Raw genomic sequence first — 23,424 nt, forward strand, 5'->3', positions numbered from 1 at the left:
AAAATGACGTAAGGGCGTAGGCCGACGTGACTTACGCAGCCGGGGAGCCGCAGGGGCGGGTCAGGAGGGCGGAGCCGTGGGGGAGGAGGAGACGTGATCCCAGGGCTGGACGAGGGTTGCTCTAGAGACCCAGTCGGGTCCTGCTCAAGTGACCCAGTATCTCTGGTGCTTGGGCAGCAAAGACTGCGCAGCGGCTGGGGAAAAAAACCTGGAAGTCCTCTTGGCTGCGGTGACGCGGAACGTTTTTTGGCCAAAAACCGAAAGAAGAAATCGGAAGTGACGTCGCGGTCAAAACAAGCCGGGGTTTGGGGGCCTGCAGTGAATCTGTGGCCGCAGATGGAAAGGCCCGACTCGCTGTCGGCTGTCGAAGGTAGTCGCGAGGCCCTGCGCGCCCACCCAGTAGGCTCCCGGCCCCTGTCCCCCTGTCCCTCCTGCCAGGGGTGAACCAGAGTTTCCGCCTACGGGACTTTTCGGGCAGAGCTGGCGGGTGGCTCCCGAGCGGACTTCCCTCCCTACAAGTGTCCCCTCCACGGGGCTTCTGTCCTGGGACGCTGGGACACCTGTCGCCTGTGAGGTGTCATTCATTTTCAGAGCACCTTCCTTCATTTTTTTTTGTTTTTATTTTTGTCTTTTTTTTTTAATATTTTTTATTTATTTCTAGGAGAGAGAGAGAGAGAGAGCGTGAGCAGGGGAGGGTCAGAGAGAGAGGGAGTCACAGACTGAAACAGGCTCCAGGCTCTGAGCTGGCTGTCAGCACAGAGCCCGACGCGGGGCTCGAACCCACGAACCGCGAGATCATGACCTAAGCGAAAGTCGGACGCTCAACCGACTAAGCCACCCAGGCGCCCCAGCACCTTCCTTTCCTTGTAGTACAGTTTCAGGAGTAGGAAGAACCAAGGGGCACCTGTTACTAGGATCCACGGCGGACTGTGTATCTCATTAGGCTTTCTCCCTTCATCCCTGGGCTCTGGCTCATCGTGGTAATCCTAGTTCTCCTTGGCCATCCGTCTTTTTCTCGCCGCCTCTTACTCTCGATTATATTTTCCCTTCTCCTTCTCCAAGTCTTCAGACTCTTAGTTTAACCAATCAATTTGGCTCATCTCTAGCGTATTCAGGACCAGTGTTCTGTTTTCGCTTCCTCCTCGCACAAGTTTTCCCCCTCAAAGACGGGTAATTCCGCGTCTATATTATGACATGGGAGATGTTTAGAGCTAGAAGAAATATTAGAGATCCCTATTTTAGCCATCTTCATTGTGTAGATTAATAAAAGGAGTCTCAGAAAACGTATATGACTTGTCTTTCCCGGATTGCACAGCTGGATAGGAGTAATATTGAGACCGGAAAGCCAGAGCTAATTACCAAGCCCCTGCTGGGCATCTTGCAGGGTCATTTCAGGATAAGAAACAATGTGAAACAGTGCTAAAGTTCAAATCAGATAACATTGCTGGAGCACCTGGTAGGATCCAGCTCCGTTTTGTGTGCAAAGATTAGTAAAAGTGGCGCCCAGCCTAGAGAAGTTTTCAGTTTCTTGGGAGTTTAAGTGGAAATGTTCAAGAGAATGGTAAATGCCAAAATGAAAATAAACGTAGTGTGCTGAGAGAGCTCAGGGGATTGCATTTAGACTTGCTCTCGTAGGAAGTCTGTGGGAGATGGGTCTGCCCTCGGGAAGCGTAGTTCATATCCTACAATACCTTTTGAAAGCCTTCCATCTCCATTTGAATCACAGCTCATTTTCCATTCTGGTTGCCTTCTTTCCTTTTGCTAAAATTCATAGACTTTGTTGTCTGTTACTTTCTTTTATTATTATTACTATGCCTGTTATTCTTTCAGCTCTTGTCCCTTGGAAGTTCGGATTAGCTCCTTATTTTAGTGTTCAGGGTGATGCAGTCCAAAGAGCTAGACAGATCCTTCGTGGTACATAAGCTCCTTTCTTCTCTACATAGGAAATAACTACCCTCACTACTCAAAGGACTGATACCAATCTTGGAAGATGTTTTAGAACTGTAAACAGTGGTTATCTGTAACCTATGGTTTCCCAGCCTCTGCTCCACTGTGGTCTGAATGCATTTCTCTTTCTAAATTCCAATTTCAAACACCCTCTACCCTCTCAAAATTTCTAAGTGCTAAACCCTAACATGAAAAGATTTACTAGATGTTGTAATTGTCTTCCTGTATCAGGGATTATATACAGAGGACAATTATAATCTTGGAATTTTTCATTTTTTAGAAACATTTTTAGGTACATTAATGAAATTTCTCTTGAAATTATATTAAGGTTCACAGGGAAATGCCAGTGATTACTGAAAACTCATTAAAATTATAGTGAATGATTCAGGGGCGCCTGGGTGGCTTAGTCGGTTAAGCGTCCGACTTTTCGCTTAGATCATGATCTCGCGGTTCGTGGGTTCGAGCCCCGCGTCGGGCTCTGTGCTGACAGCCAGCTCAGAGCCTGGAGCCTGTTTCAGAGTCTGTGTCTCCCTCTCTCTCTGACCCTCCCCTGCTCACACTGTCTCTCTCTCTCTCTCTCCTAGAAATAAATAAAAATATTAAAAAATAAAATAAAATTATAGTGAGTGATTCAATAACAGGTGTGTTTATAATCTGCTTTGAGAGTTACTATTTATTGAATTCGTGTCTTGATGCTCTATATTTGAAAATAAAAATCTGTAGTTTTTATTAATACTTAATTCCTGGGGTTCCTGGGTAGCTAAGTTGGTTAAGGGTCTGACTCTTGATTTCAGCCCAGGTCATGATCTCACAGCTTGTGAGTTCAAGCCCTGCATCAGACGCTCCACTGGCACTGTGGAGTCTGCTTAGGGTTCTTTCTCTCTCTTTCTCTCTGCCTCTCCCCTGCTTGAGCTCTTTCTCTCTGTCAAAATAAACATTAAAAAAATTAAAAAGACTTAATTTTTATTTCTTAATACTTACTACAAAAATAGAGATCTAAAAGTTAAAGTTTGATCCTAGTGCCCTAGAAATGATAAAGCAAAGGAAGCTGATCTGTAATCTACAGTTTCTGTAGTAACAGTTTTCATAAAAGCCTGTATTAAGTTGCTAACATTTTTAACTAAACAAAAACTGATAAATAAGTATAGCTTCAGATCATCATAACCAAAGCTTTGTGAAGCCTTTAACTATCCAAGAATCAGGTGTTATAGATGCTAATAGACATGGGTACAATATGAGTTCTATCTTAAATTCAAACTGAGAGCCACTTATAAACATAGTATGTTAAAAAATGAAGTACAGGTAAGAGGTTAAAGTTTTCACATCAATTCATTTTTTAATGTTTTATATGTTTTAGTTTATGGAATGAAGTCTTGGCACTTTAAAATTAGAAGGCGGTTTGGGGCAACTGGGTAGCTCACTCGTTTAAGTTGTCAGCATGGAGCCTGCTTCGTATTCTCTTTCGCCCTTTCTCTGGCCCTTCCTCTCTCATTCCTTCTCTCTCTCAAATAAATAAGCATTTTAAAAATATAATAAATAAATAAATAAATTTAGAAGATTGCTTAAGTGATCTATCAGTCAATTAAAAAGTCACTCACTTGAACTATGACAATAACAAATGTCCAGATTTTAAAAGAGAGAAAGATGCTATTGAGAATTTTTTACAATGTTTTCTCCCAACAGGAGCTAGCTTCTTTGCATCTTGATGAAGTGCCTCCCACCCCTCTCTGGGCTTCTCCTGTAGCCGGAACTTTGGGTAGTTCTGGAGGCTGGGAAGTCCAAGATCAAGGTGCCAGTATGGTTGTGCTCTGATGTAGGCCCTCTTCATGGTTCATAGCTGCCACCTTTTTGGTATGTGCTAACTTGGTGAAAGACCATGAAAGTTTATTTTCATTGCTAGCTTGATCTTCTGTCCATTTGGTACTGTTCAGGAATCGGAAAGGAGACTAAAGAGTAAAATTTGTTGGAACCTAGTGATGAAGGTGAGAATGTTCCTGTATTTCATTTGGTCTTTACCAAGATCCTATGTGATTAATGGTGATACCCCCATTTTACAAATGAGACTGAGGCTTAGAGAGGTTGAGTAATGTACGGGTTCACACAGCCAAGTGGTAAAGCTTGAATTCATAGCCAGGTGTCTGCCTCCCAACACTGTATGCTTACTGTTATGTATAGGGGCTTTTAGGAGCACTGTTAGCATACTTGATTGAACAATTATTATTTTATGTACTTTTACCTAAGTTGATATAATATTTTAATTTTTTTCTTTCAGGTTTTTCAGTATCTAAATTCCAAGAACACACTGGGTACCACTCCTATAAAACAAAGAGGAAATCATGAAGGAATGTTTTAATCATTGAAACTACAGTTGGAATCATGGCTACGTCGACAAATCTGGATATCGGAGCCCAGCTGATAGTGGAAGAGTGTCCCAGCAGTTACAGTCTACCTGGCATGCCAGACATCAAAATAGAACATCAGCTGGACTCAAATGCGGAGGAAGGATCAGCTCAGGGTGTTGCCATGGGAATGAAATTCATATTACCTAACCGATTTGATATGAACGTGTGTTCTCGATTTGTGAAGTCCCTAAATGAAGAGGATAGTAAAAATATTCAAGATCAGGTCAACTCTGACCTGGAAGTGGCATCTGTCCTATTTAAAGGTTGAAAGTTATGGTATAAGTATCTGCATTGTTGTTCTGTTTTTGTTTATTTATTTTTTTCCTTTCTAATCATGAGATTTTTGAGTTCGGGAAGAGAGTTTGGATGTCATCTTTTAATATGATTTTCTAGAATCTCACAGAAACCAAAATTAAGTAATTTCATGTTATGTGACGTCTATAAGTGTATGTTGATTTTTTTCAATTTTCTAGTTTGACCTTTGTTTATTTACAAATTAAAGTGTCTTATTTGCTCCTTTAAAAACGATAGGAGAAAAAATTATTTGTGCCCTTTAAGAAATGAATTAGCTTAATATTCCCTATTCCACGAATATTTAATCGGCCTCAGCTTCTCATGCATTAATGCAGTGAAATCTATTATCATATTGTAGATTTACTTTTATAGCAGTCTATTGAATAAAAAACTAATCTTGGAATAAAATTGCTCAAGATGAATACAGATTTTTTCAGGAACTTTCACTGTGATGACATAGTTTTTTTTATGGTAAAGAATAATTTAATATCACTTGAGAAACAGTTGAAGATATACCTTATGTATTTCTTTTTTTAATGTAAACATTGACATAGAACTTGGAAATGTTTTATCATTAAAATATTGTGTTAATGTGTTTAAATTTATTTTACTTAGCTGAATGCAATATCCATACATCTCCTTCTCCGGGAATTCAAGTAAGGCATGCCTACACTCCCTCTACAACAAAGCACTTCTCACCCATAAAACAATCAACTACTTTAACCAACAAACACAGAGGAAATGAGGTCTCAACCACACCTCTATTAGCAAATTGTAAGTATTTCCCACTGGTATATTAAAATATTCTTATTACTAATATAATGCTTTCAAGAGTTTTGCCTTGAAACATTATTTTCTTTAAATGCGTATTCTATTTGGAAAGTGATGTCTTGATAGTTTTAGTAATTTAAAATTCACAATATTACTGAATAGTCACACATTTCAAGTTTTATATATTTATGTTGAGAAAAAATACAGATTTTTAATACAGATTTTGTACAGGTTTATTCAAATATAGGTTTATGTATGTTCACACACATACAGATTTTATACAGCTTTTCATTCTTAAAACCTTTATAGTTTGACTAAAAGAAACAATTTGTTATTCTGAACTTTGTGCAAAGTAAGACATTGTGAGTGTTTTTCTATTGGAGTGCAATGCTTCACATTTCACTTTTAAACTAAGTCGATGATCAGCAAGTGATTTGTAGTAAAAGCTGAGTGATTTCTACTGTAATTTTGAATTTGACTGTAATAATATGAATACGAAATTACTCTTTTTAAAACCTTGAATCCACAAGTTTTTAAAAATTAGAATCATTCTAGAAGAAATAAAATGAATCTTTTCTATATAAATCAGAAAACATGCTATGTAGTATGGGTGTGTTAATGAAAGAAAACCGGTTAGCAGGTTGATGTTAGGAACTGCATCTGAATATACAGTGTAAATGCATCTATATTTTAAAGCATGGTGAAATGTTTGTTTTTACTTTGGAAACACTGTATCCCTCCTGATTTTAAATGGCATGCTATAGCCGTTAAGCCAGGAGGAGTCCATGACTCTTCCTTCACCTATTAGCCAAAGTTTTCTACTTAGTAAGTTTACATGTCTTTCCTAATTGCTTTCCTTCCAATTAAGGCCACTCAGTCATATCACTGAAATCAAGGGTCAAGTGATACTAATTTCTAAGATGAACTCTCATAGAAAAGCGCCTGTTTAGTTTTGTTGTAAAATAAAGATGTTGTCTTAAGAAATATAAATGAGGGATGCCTGGGTAGGTCAGTCAGTTAAGCTTCTGATTGTTGACTTCAGTTCAGGTCATGATCTCATAGTTGTGGGATCAAGCCCCACCTGGGCGTCTGCACTGATATTGCAGAGCCTGGTTGGGATGCCCTCTCTCTCCCTCTCCCTCTCTCTCCCCTGCTCCCTCCTCCCCCTCCCCCTTCTCTCTGCCCTTCTCTCTCTCTTAAAATAATAAACTTTTAAATATAAATATACAAATAATGAATGAATGAATGAAATAAAGATATTGTCTTAAAGTAGTCCAACCATATTTTTTTTTAATTTTTTTAATGTTTTATTTATTTCTAGGAGAGAGAGAGAGACAGCATGAGCAGGGGAGGGTCAGAGAGAGAGGGAGTCACAGACTTTGAAACAGGTTCCAGGCTCTGAGCTAGCCGTCAGCACAGAGCCCGATGCGGGGCTCGAACCCACGAACCGCGAGATCATGACCTAAGCGAAAGTCGCCCCAAACCAACCATATTATTTTTGAGCTGAAAAGAAACACCTAGAGATTATGCACTTCCCCTCCCTCATGTTATAGACAAAACATTTAATCATTTATTCAAGGTCACACAGCTAATTAGCCACAATTCAGTCTGCATCAAGAATTTACTCTCAAGTAGTTTTCCATTTACTAATTCACATGGGTTAAAAAAAAAAACCATGGAGTCTTGAAATAATGGTATTTGGGATTTCAGAGGATTCAGTCAATAAAAAGACAGGTGTGTCTTTAAATACTTTGCAGCTGTCAGATTGCTTTAAACACATATCTGTCCTCAGATATAGGTATATTTCAAGTTAGATGTTTTTAAACAATAAAATGATAGTTTTTATTTTAGAAAAGAAAATTGCTGCACACATAGAAATAATGACATGGTGAAAGTGCACCCTGCAGGTAGAAAACCGTGAAGCTTTTTATGGTATTCTTTCAGCTCTGTCTGTTCACCAGTTGGCTGCTCAGGGAGAGATGCTCTACCTAGCTACTCGGATTGAACAAGGTAACAGCCTGTTTTTTCAAATGTACTTAAATGCAGTGGAAACGTTTATTAGGTTTTTGTTGTTTTATTTTAGTACTGGAAAGTATAAAGACCAAAAAAAAAAAAAAAGTTGAATAATCTCACCGGGCAGATAACCCAATAGATAGTAAAAAAACAAACAAAAAGTACTGTAAAGTATAAAAATGACAGCCTCCATTACCATCCTAGCCTTGTTCCCAAAGGCAAACATTATAAATTTCTTATATTTTCAGAAAGCTTTTCTAGAAAACATTCCGTTTTTTTTTTTTTTTTTGAGTTCTCTATGAGAATATATATGTGCTTTTTTGTTACGTACACAAGAGGGAAAATACTGTAGACACTGTGTGTATTACACTTTACTTTTTTTCACTTAATATTTTGGAGACCTTTCCATATAAGTACATAAAGATCTATTTCATTTTATTTTTTAACTAATTCTCTTATTTTTATATATATTTCCAGATACTTGTCCTGTCTCTACACCAAAGTTAGTGTTTCTATTTCCCATACCCTCACTGATAAAAGATATTATCAGACTTTAATCTTTGCTAATCTCATAGATGAAAAACTAATCTCTTATATTGGGTTTGTTTCAGTTTTTTTCAATTATGGTCTATTTAAGCTTTTTTGTGTGTGAACTGCCTGATATATATTGATTTATATGAACTCTTATCTAAATTAAAGAAATTCACTCTTTGTTGTTTATGTTGCATCTTTTTTCTTACTAGTTTGTCATTTTCCTTAGATTCTGATGTTTTCAAACAAAGTCTTAACATTTTGTAGTGGTAACTTTATTTTCTTCCTTGCAACTTTTGAGTTTTATATCCTGCTTTGAAATGATTTTCTACTTCAAAATTATAAATAAATTCACTCACATCTTATTCTAGAATTTCTGTGGTTTGTTTTTTTTTTACATTTCAGTCTTTGACGCATATGGAATGTTTGGTATAAGGAGGTAAAGATCAAGCTTTACTTTTATTTTCATGTTTCAGAAAGTTAGTTAGTTGTCCCAACATTATTGATTGAATACAGGACGCATGATAAGAGAGGTGGGTTTTTTTAATCATGTCATTCTTTTAGAAGACATACTTCATTATTATATTTCTCTTTGTTCATAAATATTTGAAGGTTTCCTTCTCAGTCTACTAAATAAACTCAGAGAAAACCTGTGGACTCTATAATTAGTAGAATGAATCTAGGAAACAAAATGGGGTTCAAGGTAGAATTGCATGGGACCATGTTTCAGATTATTCAGTCTTCATCCCAATTGTATTATGTTAGCAAACCACCAACAGTGAAAAAAATAACAATGTAGAAGATAATTTTAATAAGATTTTGGAGGTCTTATATATTGATATAATTCTGAGGGCTATTCTATAATATTGTTATTATTGTTTCTCCCAACTACACATTGAGACAAGCAAAGTATTATTCCGTGTATTGGAGAAATTAAACAATATACCCAGAATCATACTGCCATAAAGTGACGGAGGCAGGATTCAGACTGTGGTTTCCTAATTCTGAGTCCAGTCTTTTGTGGACTGCCTTGTATCTAGCATTACGTCCCGTGCAGTAGTAACACGCTGTTTGAACTGAGCTGCGTACACCGAAGCACATTCTCATACATTCAGACTGACAATTGCAACAGCACATAGTAGGACTTCAGCAAATAAGTCAGCAGAAAGTGCACTGCAGTGAGTAGTATAATCACCTTTCTAGAATGCCAGTATTTTCTTAATGCTATGAATAGTTGGTTGTTAAATTAGATGACAAAAATTGCTTTTCTTTTAAATAGAAAATGTTATCAATCACACGGATGAAGAAGGATTTACTCCTCTGATGTGGGCTGCAGCACACGGGCAGATAGCTGTGGTAGAGTTTCTACTTCAGAATGTAAGGAAAATGCCTCAGAAAATGTCTATGTACAGTACTTAAGTCTGTAGTAAAGATTTTGTATCTCAGCCAACTAGATGTCACGGTGGAGGATCCAGAAATTTTACATGCTTTTCATATTCTCGTGGAACCTGGATCGGGTTGGGCAGACAAGACTAATCATATGTGAAACAGCAGGAGAAAATTTAGTGCCCAACTCCCTCGAAGTAAAATGGGAACAAAAGTAGCATCAGCTCTCTGGGAGCAGCTTCGTGGAGGAGACGTAACTTGACTCCAGAGCAAAAGGACAGTGAGGACCGAGATAAAAGGGAGGAAGGAAGGCATCCATGAGTAGAAATTTGCGTTATTTCCCCCAGAGCATTACCTGACTGAAGTATTGAACCGTATTCTTATTGACAGAAATAACAGTCTTATTTACATGAATTGAAAGGTCTCTTCTCTCCACCTACCACTCCAGGGTGCTGATCCCCAGCTTTTAGGAAAAGGTCGAGAAAGTGCACTGTCATTGGCCTGTAGTAAAGGCTACACAGATATTGTCAAAATGCTGCTTGATTGTGGAGTTGATGTAAATGAATATGATTGGGTGAGTTTATAAAACTGACTTTAAAATACTGTAATAAACTCTAGGATTTATATAGTTCGGAGAGATGTCATACATTTCACTAAACATTTGGAAAAATAATTAAACACCCGGAAGAAAAAGTTAATGGTATAAACTTAATTATTACAACTGATATAAGTATTCTTCACAAAACATGAAAATTGCCTTAAGCTACTTTTACATGCCCAGTTCTTAGTCAAACTCCGCAACAGCAACATTGAATTACTCAAACCTTGCTCACCTTGAAAACTGAATTACCTTTTCCTTTTGCAGAATGGAGGGACACCTTTGCTTTATGCTGTACATGGAAATCATGTTAAATGTGTAAAAATGCTTTTAGGTAAGCCATTAAAGTGAAACTGTTTAGGAAATACCACATGAGGAGTTCATTTTAACTTCTTACAAGGTGGCCTCCCTTGGTAGTGCTCAGGAGAATCATTAATCACCGTTAAATATGTTACTCCTTCTGGAACACCTGCTACCAGAGCGTTGCCGTGTGAGAGGCAGCGGAGCATTTGTCCTTGGGACTCTCCGGGAGGATCACGTGTGAATCCACAGTTGTGTCCGCAGTGTCTTTATGCAGAAATTCTGTCTGTAGTTGTTTGAGTTTCAGCTTTTCGAGAGGATGCCTGTTTGTTTGAGGTGTCTTCCCTCTGACCCACCGAAGTGAACTCTGTGCACCTCATATGCTCTGTGCTTGATCAGAGCATCCTGAAAATACCCTCCCCTTTGCTGAGAATCTGTCCTGCTCTTTGCACATGAGCCAGTAATAGGCAAACATGTCTACATTTTCACTTTATTTATGTAGGTTTTTCTATTTTTATATAGAAAATGGAGCTGACCCAACAATTGAAACTGACTCTGGGTATAATTCTATGGATTTAGCTGTAGCCTTGGGCTATAGAAGTGGTAAGTATTTTAGAACTGTCAGATTGTATTTTAGTTAGTAAAGCTCTATAAAAAGTACAAACTAGTGGTCTAAACCATTTTCATCACTTGCAGTCCTAAAACATGATATGTTATCCTAATTCCTGACATATACTTTGTAGTGTGGGCAAAATCAACAACTTCTTACAGAAAAAAGAGTTTGTTACTGTTAGTTTTCACCAGTCCAAATCACTAGTTGCTAGAGTGCACACCTATTTATGCACAAGATTTGTTTAACATTTTGTAACAGATTATTTATAAAATGCTTTCTGGTTGTCCTTTCTCTGTTCTTTAGAACAGTTTGTACAAGAACAGAATCCAGTAACTTGCACAATTACTAAGTCAGTGACAGACTAAGTTTTAAGTGTTGTTAACTGTTGCATTGCAATCTTCTCACCCTCAGACTACGAGTATATATTACTAGGAGTATATCCTCAGAGTATTATGAATAACTTTATTTCAAGAAAAAGTTGATGGGGGTGCCTGGGTGGCTCAGTCGGTTAAGTGTCCGACTTCAGCTCAGGTCATGATCTCACGGTTCGTGGGTTCGAGCCCCGTGTCGGGCTCTGTGCTGACAGCTCAGCCTGGAACCTGCTTTGGGTTCTGTGTCTCCCTCTTTCTCTGCCCCTCCCCCACATGCACTCTGTCTCTCTCAAAAGTAAATAAACATTTTTTAAATTTTTAAAAAAGAAAAAAGTTGATGTTAATTTGAATTTGATAGTTCTGTTTAAAATTGTGTATTCAGCATGCTGTGTCTTGATACCCTATCTCTTCTAGTTCAACAGGTTATTGAGTCGCACTTACTGAAGCTGCTTCAAAATATCAAGGAGTAGACATAGTCGTCAGGGTGTGTCATCTGCCCTGCCCTTTACTTTTTGGCTCTGAAAAATGATAGTTTTGTTTACTTACAAATTTTTACCTCAGTTGCAAAATTTACTGGTTGGAGTAAGTTTTAATAAATATTCCTCTCGGCAATTCACTGGTTTATAATAAAATTAATATTGATGCTTTTTTAATAAATGTGTTTTACTGCATATTTAAAGTTATAAATTAATGTTGTGTGGCATGTAAATTTTTGTGGTACAGACGATAGTTATCTGTCTTTGTATCGAGTGCTGTAATTTAACATTTTCAAAAACTATCCTACCCTATTTGTCTTCACTCTTGTATTAACTCACTGACTTCACATAGGTTTGCTATAAATCTATAGAAAAAAAATTTGTTATTGTTGAATTTAAAACTGCACAGTGTGATTGTTTACAAAATGATATCATAAATAAAGTACTTTTTCTGTTTGGATGCTAGGCTTTTTTTTTTTTTTATTTTATAATTAAGGAATTACTTTAGGATTATTGGTTTAACCCTTCTGTCCTGTTAGGATACTGCATTAGATCAAACAGTATAATTAAAATAAATCAAATGTAAGTCAGTCAACAAAGATTTGATTGTCATTTTTAGAAGTATATTTAGAATATTTTTCTCTTGTAAGTCAGTTTTGCGGCAGGAAAAGTCCTCCATGAAAGAAAAGTCAGCCCTTCAATAAAAGTCAGATGCTCTTTAATTCCACTAAAGGAGCACTATAAATGCATATATTGGTTTTAAAATAAAAGAGAACAGAGATACAAAAAAGAACCATAACATGATTGAAACCTTTTAGATGTGCATTTAGACAGAAAATACAATCATTTAATAAAAAGGATACATCATAAAGAGAACTGTATAAATATTCTTTGGTTAAAGGAACCTTCAAAGAACTTTTCTGGTTTTTGTACAGATGTTCCTCTTAAGACAATTAAGCTTTTTTGTTGGAGGGACAGCTAGCTGTGTGCACAGGAATACAATTCACCTGCATGACCTTGTCAGTGACTCCTAGCAAGAAACTTGATTACTGGTGATTTTATGTTCAGTGGAATTGAAATTACAATTGGATACATAATTATTACACTCAAAATAGACCTCCCCAAACCCATTGCCTGCTGAGGTCTCCCTGTGAAAAGTCTGGACCACCATTTGATACCTTTGCCCCATGTTTTATTTTTTATTCATAAATTCAGTGAAATTGCTCTCCATTCAGACATATTTGCTCATGTTACTTTATGGGCCTGGAAAGCATCTCAAAATTTTACATGTTTCCATTATGTTTCCTTTTCACATCCACTGAGAATAGTCAGACATATTACATACCCCAGAATCAATTCATGGAAAGTGTCATAAACTCCTTACTGGTACTTAGTCTTCTGTTGACTGTCTCTTGTCCAAAAGGTTAAATATTTGAAGTAAAAAATTTCCCCTAAACAGTGATTCAATCCTTCAATTGAGCTCACTCCGTGTTAGATTTGGGCTGGACTCAGGAGACGGAGTGGAAGAGACCCACAGGGACCTTTTCCCTGCCCTGCCTTGAAGATCTTATGTAGAATCTGCCTCTAGGGGCACCTGGGTGGCTCAGTCAGTTAAGAGTCCAACTCTTCATTTTGGCTCAGATCATGATCTCACATTTCATGGGATCAAGGCCCAAGTCGGACTCTGCACTGATAGTGCAGAGCCTGTTTGGGATTCTCTCTCTCCGCCCCTCCCCCACGTGTGTGTGTGTGTGTGTGTGTGTGTGTGTGTGTGTGTGTGTGTGTGTGTATGCACTCCTTCTCTTAAATAAATTTTTTAAAAAAGAATCTGCCTCCCAGCAAGCTTGGTTTTCTTCAAAATTATCTCCTGTTGTCCCATACATCCTGAGGACAAGTTAAACATGGCCAAGTGTTGGGGCGCCTGGGTGGTTCAGTTGGTTGAGCACTGGACTTTAGCTCAGGGCATGAGCTTGCAGTTCATGGGTTCGAGCCCCACATCAGGCTCTGTGCTGACAGCTCAGAGACTGGAGCCTGCTTCAGATTCTGTGTCTCCCTCTCTCTCTGCACCTCCCCTGCTCCCTCACTCTCGCTCTCTCTCAAAAATAAACATAAATTTAAATGAATGATTAACTGAGGCATGTTCAAGGCCCTAAAATGCCTAGCACTGGGTTTATCATAACGCTGATTGCTCTGCTGTGTCCCAGTCCTCTCTATGTCCTGAGGGGAAACAGAGAGCCGAGGGTCTGACGTTAGCCTACGCCAAGGACAATTGGTTCTCAAGCTGGGATCAACAATGGAATCACCTGGAGGGCCGCTGAAAATGCTAAGGCCGGCTCACTCCCGGAGAATCTGTTTTATTAGTCTGGGATGCCAAACGGGGGCATGTTATAGCTTCCTGGGTGATCCTCACGTACAGCCAAGGGTGACAACCTTGCTCTATCTGGGAGAACCAGCATGTTCCACACCACATCCTAACATTTGCCTTGTACACTGCCACCCTGTCTACAAAATAACTTTATGGGGGCGCCTGGGTGGCTCAGTCGGGTAAGTGTCCGACTTCGGCTCAGGTCTTGATCTCACAGTTTGTGGGTTCGAGCCCCACATAGGGCTCTGTGCTGACAGCCAGCTCAGAGCCTGGAGCCTGCTTCGGAGTCTGTGTCTCCCTCTCTCTCTGACTCTCCCTTGCTCAGGCTGTCTCTCTCTCTCTCTCTCCCTCTCAGAAATAAATAAAACATTTAAAAAAAATTTTTAATAAAAAAATAACAAAAAATAACCTTATGAAAGAATATAGTTTATCCTTTCTCTCTGTCCTGTTGGTACTCACTATGACTCTTTTGTAAAGGTAAACATGTTCCCCTTTTAGGCTGACATGACATAGAATTTCAAAACATTAATCTTACCTTTCGTGAATAACTCAGCTTTTGTCATTCAGTGAGCTGTTAGTTGTAACTGAACTTCCTTTATTAATCTGAAAGAAACATTTCTGATGCCATACAATTAGTTACTAATTTTGCTTCTCTTTTGGATAAAAAAAAAAAAAAAAAGAGCCCTAAATGCCCAGGACAGTGGTTTATACCAACAAATGTCAAAGAATTTATTCTTCCTTTATTCTGGAATTTCCTTGGGGACACAGGCAATGACCAAAACTCGTGCCAGCTCATGAGTTCCCCCATAAGGACAAGGCCAGGTGACCCTCCTCCATGATGTGTGTCTGGTATGAAAACTTCTCTCTTCTTGTACTTGGCAACACTGGTGTTTGCCCCTCTGCCAAGGAGACTGTCAGTAAAAACAAAATCAATTACATGGACCCATGTCTCAGTGAGCTCCTGCCTCAGAGGTCCCTCAGCTGCTTCAGGAACCAGTCAGCATTATTTAGAAAAGACCTCACTTGAGCCAGAGTTTGGCCTTACTGCCTTCTTCAGAGAATAAACCACTCTCTTCGTGCCATTCTAGGTTCTTCTTTAAAAGATAACATTGCCTTCCTTACATTGATAAGATGTTAGAGGGCCCTCTCCAGGAAAGCACCATGTACTGTGTGTGGTCTGCTTTCACACAGCCTCCTATTTGGGGGAAAAGTCAAATATATGAACTGCTGTTGGCTTATGAGAAACAGTCCAACACAAATGTCAAAGCGTGTGCCAGGTGGGGAAGCCATGGCCCTGCGCCTCTGTGATCTAGTCAGGGAGAGAATGCAGTACAAATTCACTGACCTCAAAGCAATATGAAGTGATAGGTAAGAAAAGTTGATGTCAAATACAAATTGATTTTGGAAAGAAAATTATTTCTGTGGCTTCAGGAGGCCAGGGTCAGAATCCCTAGTACCTAGGCATTTAAAAAACCTTTATCTTTATTTTTTTCTGAATATAAAAGTAATGTACACTTCTTGTATCTGTCAGAATGCTTTCAGCTGTCAGATAAAACCCACTTGAGGTGGCTTAAACAAATAAATAAATGTATTTGCTCACATAGAAGGAAGTCCAGAGTTAGGAGGACTTCAAAGTTGGTTGACATAGCAGAGCAACAATGTCAAGTAAGACCCAAGTTATTTCAGTCTGCACTCTGTGGGCCATAATTCAACCCCATCTGAAGGCTGGTTCCCCTCAGGGCCATGGTGTGGTGTCTAATAACAAGGGCTGTATGCTTCTCCATTGCTGTCTAGCTTAGTGAGAGAAAGAGGTGGCCCATCCCCCTTCCAGAAGAGTAAGGAAGAACTCCAGAAGCTTCTAGAAAACCACTCCTCTAGTCTCATTTACAACTGGCTTACAGGCTCCTTCCTGAACCAGCTATGGAGATTAAGACTAATTGAGCATCCACCAGTCATACCCATTCAACTGAGAGCCACCATCTTCTGTAGCACTTGGGCTGAGTGGGGAGAAATACCAGCATCTGTTAAGAAGGGGGGAAAAGAGGAACAATACTTACAGAGAGCCTGGACGAGGCGCCATAAGTAGATAAGCAAAAGAAGAGAAAATGGGATAATAATTAAAAAATGCTTGATTGATTTGAAAGAAGGCAGGAAGCAAGAAATAGGGAACAAACACTAGATAGGACAAATAGAAAGCAAGTAGCAAGATGGTAAACTTAAATTCAACATTAAATGTACAAGGACTAAACCTTTCAATTAAAAAACAGGTTGAGAGGGGCATCTGGGTGGCTCAGTTGGTTAAATGTCCGACTCTTAATTTCAGATCGGGTCTTGATCTCAAGGTCATGGGTTCAAGCCCCACATTGGGGTCCACACTGGACCTATGAAGCCTATTAAAAAAAAAAAAAAAAAAAAAAACAAAGAAAAGACAAAGGTTGAGAGGCTGGGCTAAGGAAACCAAACAAGAATCACCATTTGGCTATTTTAAAGAAACAAACTTTAAATATAAGGATGTGGACAGATTCAAAGTAAAAAGCTAGGAAAAGATATAAACATCAACAAAAGATGTTGATGTGGCCACTTTAATATTGGCATGTCAAACTGCAGGTCCTAAAATAGCCAAAACTTGAAGAATAAAGTTAGAAGAGTAAAATGGCCAGGTATCAAGACTTAACATATAAAGCTATAGCAGTTAATACAGGAAGTGACAAAATAAACCAATGAAATAGAATATAGTGTAGACCCAGATCCACACCTGTACAACTAATATATACAAAGTTACCACTGTGATTCAGTGGAGAAACAATGTTTTTTCAACAAGGCTTTTTTGTCTCTAAAAACTTTGTATGCTGCCTGGTAGTCATGGGTAACTGTTTTCACATGGGGAAAAAATAAACTAGAAAAAAATAAACTTATTCTTTTTTCTTAAAAATAATTGTCTTTAGAACTCCCCCTTTTTCTCTTCTTTTGGTCATAAAGGTAAGTAAATAGAAGGCTAATTGATTCATCTTAAAATAAAATGTTCCAGTTTATTCCAAAAATTGATTTGTCATTTTAATTCTAGCTTTTGGCTTTATGTTAATTTTTTTCAGAGCATATATACTTTATTTTATGTAGTTAGATTCAGCAGTAACTTTGGGCTCCCTCGACAATGTGTCAAATCGCCTTCCTTTAGAGAAGCAAAGAAGTTAGAGAGCTTTCTTTCCTAGCTTCCCTGGCTTCCTCCCCCAGGCTCCCCTGACGGCTAGAGTGCAAGCCTGTAATGGAGCTTTAACCAATCAGATGCTCTCAGATGTGTCATACAATAACTGGCCACCAGGTGGCAGTCAGGATGTAGTACACATGTGACATCGAACCCTCCAGAAAGGTCCCAGAAACTGTCAACCTCAAAAGCACCTTAGGCTTGATGAAATAAATGATGACTTGGTTGAAGCAAAATATAACTACAACAAGAGTTTATTTTAAATGGGGGGCAAATAATACCAGGAACTAGGTTATATTTTAATTCTAGCTTTAGAATTCTCCAGCCATGAAGCCTTGAGACAGAAGGCAGCACCCTCAACCCCAAATGAAGAAGGCTCTCCCTCTCTTTCCCTTTCTTTCTCCCCCTGACCTGACTGCATGACCCCAGGTGTGCCATGTTCCCTCCAGGACTTGTGAGTAATAAACCTTGTTTTTTCCTGCTGTTCCCTGGTGGTTGTAGTTGAGGTGTAATTTGCAGACATAATACAAGCTCCAGGGCAGATGCAGGTGCAGCACTGGGGGCGTGGGGGGATGAAGGGGGTGTCTGTGAGGGCTGCCGTGCATAGACAGGGCGCAGGCATTCCTAGCTGATAGGATCACCATCAATCGGCTGCCACTAACAGAAAACAACTGTGTTATAATAGCTCATACCATTATTTTATGTGTGTGACTTTTTGTAGTTTGTGGCATAGATAGAAACTTAACAACACACAATTTCCTTCTTCTCCATTCCAGCCTTCTGCCCATCTGTCCTCACTGCATATTTTATAAGCACACAAATCAGTATGATTCAAATATCCCTACAAAGACAGCCAATCTTCAAAGACGTCAGTAAGACATGACCTATTGCAAGAAAAAGAAAAAAAGGGGATTGTTTCAAAACAACCCAAAAGTCAACATAGTTTGAAAGAATCCAATTAGCAATACAGTTATAAAGATGCTACACTTGTGAGAAGCTTGATTAACAAAACAATGAAGCCTATTAGAAAAATTTGAGTAAAACATTGCGGTGTTGAAAGCTTATCTTTGATGAGCTGGAAACGCAAAGAAAAATAATCCCGAAGCATTTCCCAGTTTAGAAGCATTTTGTTTATCCTTCACTGCCAGAGTTGGAGCCAACAATTCTGATGGTTTGGATTAGCTCTTAATATTTCTAGTCATTGGGGTATTCAAATCACTGGTGCATTTTTGGCAACAAGCTGTCTCATCTGAGACAAAGGAACGAAGCTTCTCCACACATAAGTCACAGGGCTTCTCTCTCACTTTGACCAGTGGTCTTTAGTCAGAAACAGGCAAAGGGAAGTAGTGAACCCAGGACATCTACACACCAAGGAGATCTGTGCACTACCCTTCAGTCCTCCTTAGTTTTCAGAGTTTCTAATGTGCTCAGCTGTCTGCTGAGTTTTCCAGGTGTAGAGCCAGTTAACCATTCCTATTAAGCCTCTCGGTCACATTAAACAAAATAAATCTACACTATTGAAGCCGAGGCGGTACAAGAGTGACAGAGAAAGGCAGAGTTAGTGCGGATAAGAGTCTCATGCAGTTTTTAAGGCTGGTCAGAGACAAAAAGAATGTTTTCACATAGAGAACTATTTTAGACTTGAAACAAAGTTCATGCATTCGCTTATTCCTTCACTGTGTAAACCCATTCACTTTACAAACTGCTGTATATAAGATCTATGCCATAGTGAAAATAATGAGAGTTTCAGAATCAGATGAACCTGGATTCAACTCCTGACTGATGATGCTTTTCCTGGGCCCAAGTTTTCACAGCTGTAAACATTAAAATACTAATACTCTGAGAGGAGAGATTTCTAAGGCTTTGAGATAATGTATGTACAGAGAGAAATTCACATTCCTACCAGCTTTTTACTGCCTCATCTCAACCATGGGAGATCTCAGCCCCTGACCAAACTTTAGTCAAGGTCCTCTGAGCCCTCTTCTTGTTTTGACCTTGACTTTGGGTTTGGCCTACTGCCCTTGACCGTGGCCTGCTCAATCTAGTTCTGGCACAAATCTCCTAAACCAGTTTACTAAGACTCCCTTGCACCTTGATAGCTGGTCATGCTGGCCTCCATTAGCAGGGATCCCCTTACCCTTTATGGCTAATCCAGTTCCTCTTAGTAACTTTCCATCCACAGCCCCCCCTCACTCTGCTCACTGGCTATACATCCCCGGTTGTCTTTCCTATAGTTGGAGTTGACTTCACTCTCTCACCCCAGTGAAACGGTCTCAAATGAAGTCTTTCTTACCATTTTAACAAGAGTCAGAATAATTTTTCTTTTATGCCCTTTATCTCTGCATGTCTATTTCTTTTTTTTAATGTTTATATATTTTTGAGACAGAGAGAGACAGAGCATAAGTCAGAGAGTGACAGAGAGAGGGAGACACAGAATCCAAAACAGGCTCCAGGCACTGAGCTGTCAGCACAGAGCCCAACACAGGACTCAAACGTGGGAATGGTGAAATCATGACCTGAGCTGAAGTTGAACGCCTAACCAACTGAGCCACCCAGGCTCCCCCTCTGCACCTCTATTTCTGACCGAATGGGGTCATTACCCATAAAGACAGAAAATGCGGGGGGTGGGGGGTGTCTGGCTGGGTCAGTCTGAAGAGCATGTGACTCTTGATCTCAGGGTCCTGAGTTCGAGCCCCACACTGGGTGCAGGATTACTTAAGTATATAAAACCTTAAGAAAAAAAAAGGCAGAAAATGGAACTTGGTGTCCCATAGAGTTAGGACGTGTCACCAGGGCAACCCAGTTGGTCCCCCTGAAGCCCAGCCGTCACTAATCTACATGCCACACTGGAAACACACCCGTCTTCTGAAATGGAAGCACAGGGCTGACTCCACTGAAAGCCATGAAAAAAGTGCAGCTGGCTCCCTCCAGGCCAGAGCCCCCCAGCCTCCCTGCCCCCACGCACCACCCGGGAAAAGCTCACCATAGTCTTTGTCCCTTGCCCTCTCTCTCTCGATTAACTCCTCTGATGAAGCTCACCCATTTTGTTTTCTTAGTCCCTCGGACTTTGCTGGCTGACTCACTCACGGCTCCGGCTCCGACAGCAATCCTCTTAAGGACGAGAGCTGACCCTGAGCCTGCTCAGAGCCGCGCTTGCAGTGCCCTGGGGGCTTCTGCTGACAGAATTTTGGAGCTGGCACAGGCCCGGGGTTCATCTGGTTCTGCGTTTCCCTGCTGAGAACAATGAGCCGCGGCCCTTGATAAACGCAGAGTGCCAGGCATCTCCCCTGGGGATTGCAGATCTGGGCTGGGGCCCAGGAATTTGGGTTTTTAAGAAACACTCCAAGGGACTCTTAAATTTAGAGAAGATTGGGAACCATCGGAAGTCTACCATAATCCTGACCATTTTATAGAACAGGAAATGGAGGCCCGTAGAGGGGCGGGGACTCGCACAGGGGCGCTGACGTCAGTCTTAGCGGTTCCGAGTCTAGGTTCGGTTCTGGTCTGTGCCGCCACTGTGCCGATGGCGCCGTTAGTCACTGGCACCTGCGCCAGGAAGCCGGAGGCGAGGGCACAGGAAGTCGGGCAGCAGGTTGGCCAGCGGGTGAGGAGTCCCCGGAACCAGCAATCGCCTTCTCATAGTGCCTTTTGTGATGCCAGCAGGCGAGTCTCCCCCGTGGTAGGAACGGGACATGAGCAGGCCAGGGACAGTAGGGCTGCCGCTTGCCTGGGCAGGAATGCCAGCTGTAGCCTCCAGTGACCTTGAATTCGAGGCATGTTGTCCGCGAGGCCCCAGCTTCTTCTTGTGCAAAATAAGGTAATTGGACTAGAGTAGGATCTCAAAGCTTTTCCCAAGAAAGAGAGGGAGCCCAGCGGTCCTGGAGTGGGAAAGGGGAAGCAGCAGGGACATAGGACAGCTCCCTCTGGGGTAGGTGCCTCCAACCCACGTCCGGAAGGAACCCCTCTGCACATTTGGAAAATTACTGCAGGCCCCAACTCTCACCAGGTTACCACCATTTTAATTTTTATTAAACTGTACAACCATGAAGCAATGTATAAACTCCATGGTTAAAGGTACTATACAATTGGGAAAAAGAGAAATCAATTACCCGAAAGGCAGTAAAATTCAGATTTGCAACATTAATTTAATGTGATAGGTAAGTGGATGGTAGCGTCTTGAGTAATGAAATTGCCAATTTGGGGTTAACGGTAGAAAAACGTTAGCTTAGTTGTTGATCCTATAGGGAATCTGTTTGTATATTGTGAGTTTGAAAATACAACTCCTGAGAACACCTGTTTGCATGCAAAACAGGAGTGTTGATACATCCCTTTGTTTGTAGTTCAGGAAAAACAAACCTGTCATTTAACCAAGGCTCTGTAAGTGAGCAAAGCAGATGTCACTTGAAAACTCTAAAGTTCTCTCTTCATTTGAAGATACCAGTCTGTATTCAGAGGGCAACTAAGCCAATTATTGCTGTGTTCTGGAACAGAACCAGGGCATACTTACTACTAAGATGATTTTTAATTCAATAATTAAAAGTTGATATTGTCAATGAATGAGACTACAGTGCGCAGCCACTGGAAATGTGACATGGACATTATGGGGCAAGTTACTTTTCAGTCTGACATGCCTGTTTCCATGTATCCTCAGAGGACTCAATTCTCCTACTACATTTCTATATTTGGTCTGCTGCAAAAAACCTTAGTGACAGGGCACACCATGAGGTCCACTGAATGTCACTTGGTATAAACTCAAAGATAGATACAGATTGCAGAATAAAAATAAGGAGTCTGGCGATGCATTCCATTCCCCGGTTGTAGTCTATCCAGATGATTCAGAATATGCTTATAGTGACTGTTAAAGATTCCCATCACAATGAAAACAAAAATTTAGATTCTCATAGAGGACGTATTTGCAGGTTCTTGGCAAACTGTCCAAGAACTCTGAGGAAGGTGAGATAAGCAGAAGTGAACCTGTATTTGCTTTTAGGAGACTTGGGTTTAAGTCCCGCTCTGTCACTAACTAGCTTTCAGCAGTGGGACAGGTGTTCACATCTCTCGGCATCTGTTTCCTCAACTATAAAATGGTCCTACAAATCCCATTTGCCTCACAGACTCACTCTCAAAGTTGATGAGACCGCATGTTGGAAGGTGCTTGAACAATGCTCAAGCTGCTTACAAATGGAAAACACAATCACAGTGGCAGGGACAAGTGGCTGCAGATTAACCCCCAGACGCTTTAAAAGTCCTAGCCAGTCATTCCTGACTAGCATGGGACAGATATGAGTATCTCCTGGTCCTCTGGCCCTTCCCGTCAGTGCCACTTCTGAACAACTTAGGTGGTGGTCGTCAGGTTAGTGGGGCTGAAAAGATCCTAGAGGTAATTCATTAGGGCCAGTTCTCTGCTCTCTGCTGCCCTCTGCAGTATGGAAGTTGGTCTTGCATCAGATAAAGTCTCGGCCTCAAGTGAGGAAACGTGATGGTCCTGGGCACCCGCAGCTCAACATTCCAGCGCCCCCTCTCCCCACCCACCCAGCCTCCTCAGAATCCCACTGCCCGAGGCTTGTCCTGAGTGGCTGCAGACCCCAAGGCCTCCAGGCCTTACATAAGCCCCTCTGTTCATCCCTCAGTCTGTACAATTCCTTCTCCCTCCCTCTTGGTTGTTATGGCTTAGTTAAGATGATACGTTTTAGGGCCCAGAGACTGCATAAAGCTTCCTCCTGTCTGCTGACCTGCAGGGGGAATGATTGCCAATTACACAGCAGCCACTGAGGTAATGAAGGCACTCTCTGTTGTTCTAATTCCATTGTAATGGCACAGATCTACAGCGATGTCTAATTCTATTTTAATGATTAGTTTTTGCGTTAGTTTTTGAATTCCTTTCAGGACTGTCACGCTAAATAAGCACTGACTTTTTAAAAGTTAGCTTCATTTCTTGTTTGCCACTCACAGCTTCATTACCACGTAGAGGAGAGAAGTGATTTCCAAATGAACCACACAGGGTACGCAGAAGAATCCAGTGGGGTCAGGGGAAAAAAATATTAGAACTTTTATTTTTATGTAGTATATTTAATTTCATCCTTCTTAAATTTTAATTTTGGGCAATGCTTTACAATACATATAATGTATTAATGGACTAACATGGGTATAGATTT

General features: G+C 40.3%; 1 protein-coding gene across 2 annotated transcripts; it reads left to right on the top strand.

Annotated features, from left to right (window-relative positions):
* Positions 1–83: 83 nt before the first annotated feature.
* Positions 84–12,162, top strand: ANKRA2 (ankyrin repeat family A member 2). 2 transcript variants are annotated; one of them, XM_039242088.1, is made up of 9 exons: positions 84–370; positions 4,220–4,612; positions 5,259–5,417; positions 7,359–7,424; positions 9,238–9,335; positions 9,793–9,918; positions 10,210–10,276; positions 10,765–10,845; positions 11,641–12,162. In XM_039242088.1, the coding sequence occupies exons 2-9, from the start codon at positions 4,324–4,326 to the stop codon at positions 11,694–11,696; spliced, it is 942 nt and encodes a 313-aa protein (XP_039098019.1). In that variant the 5' UTR covers positions 84–370; positions 4,220–4,323; the 3' UTR covers positions 11,697–12,162. The 2 variants fall into 2 exon arrangements, with proteins under 2 accessions (XP_039098019.1, XP_039098020.1); XM_039242089.1 differs by lacking the exon at positions 9,793–9,918.
* Positions 12,163–23,424: the final 11,262 nt, after the last annotated feature.

This window comes from Hyaena hyaena, unplaced genomic scaffold, assembly GCF_003009895.1.
Source record: "Hyaena hyaena isolate Hyena2069 unplaced genomic scaffold, ASM300989v1 scaffold_205, whole genome shotgun sequence".
In the NCBI taxonomy this organism is placed as follows: Eukaryota; Metazoa; Chordata; class Mammalia; order Carnivora; family Hyaenidae; genus Hyaena; species Hyaena hyaena.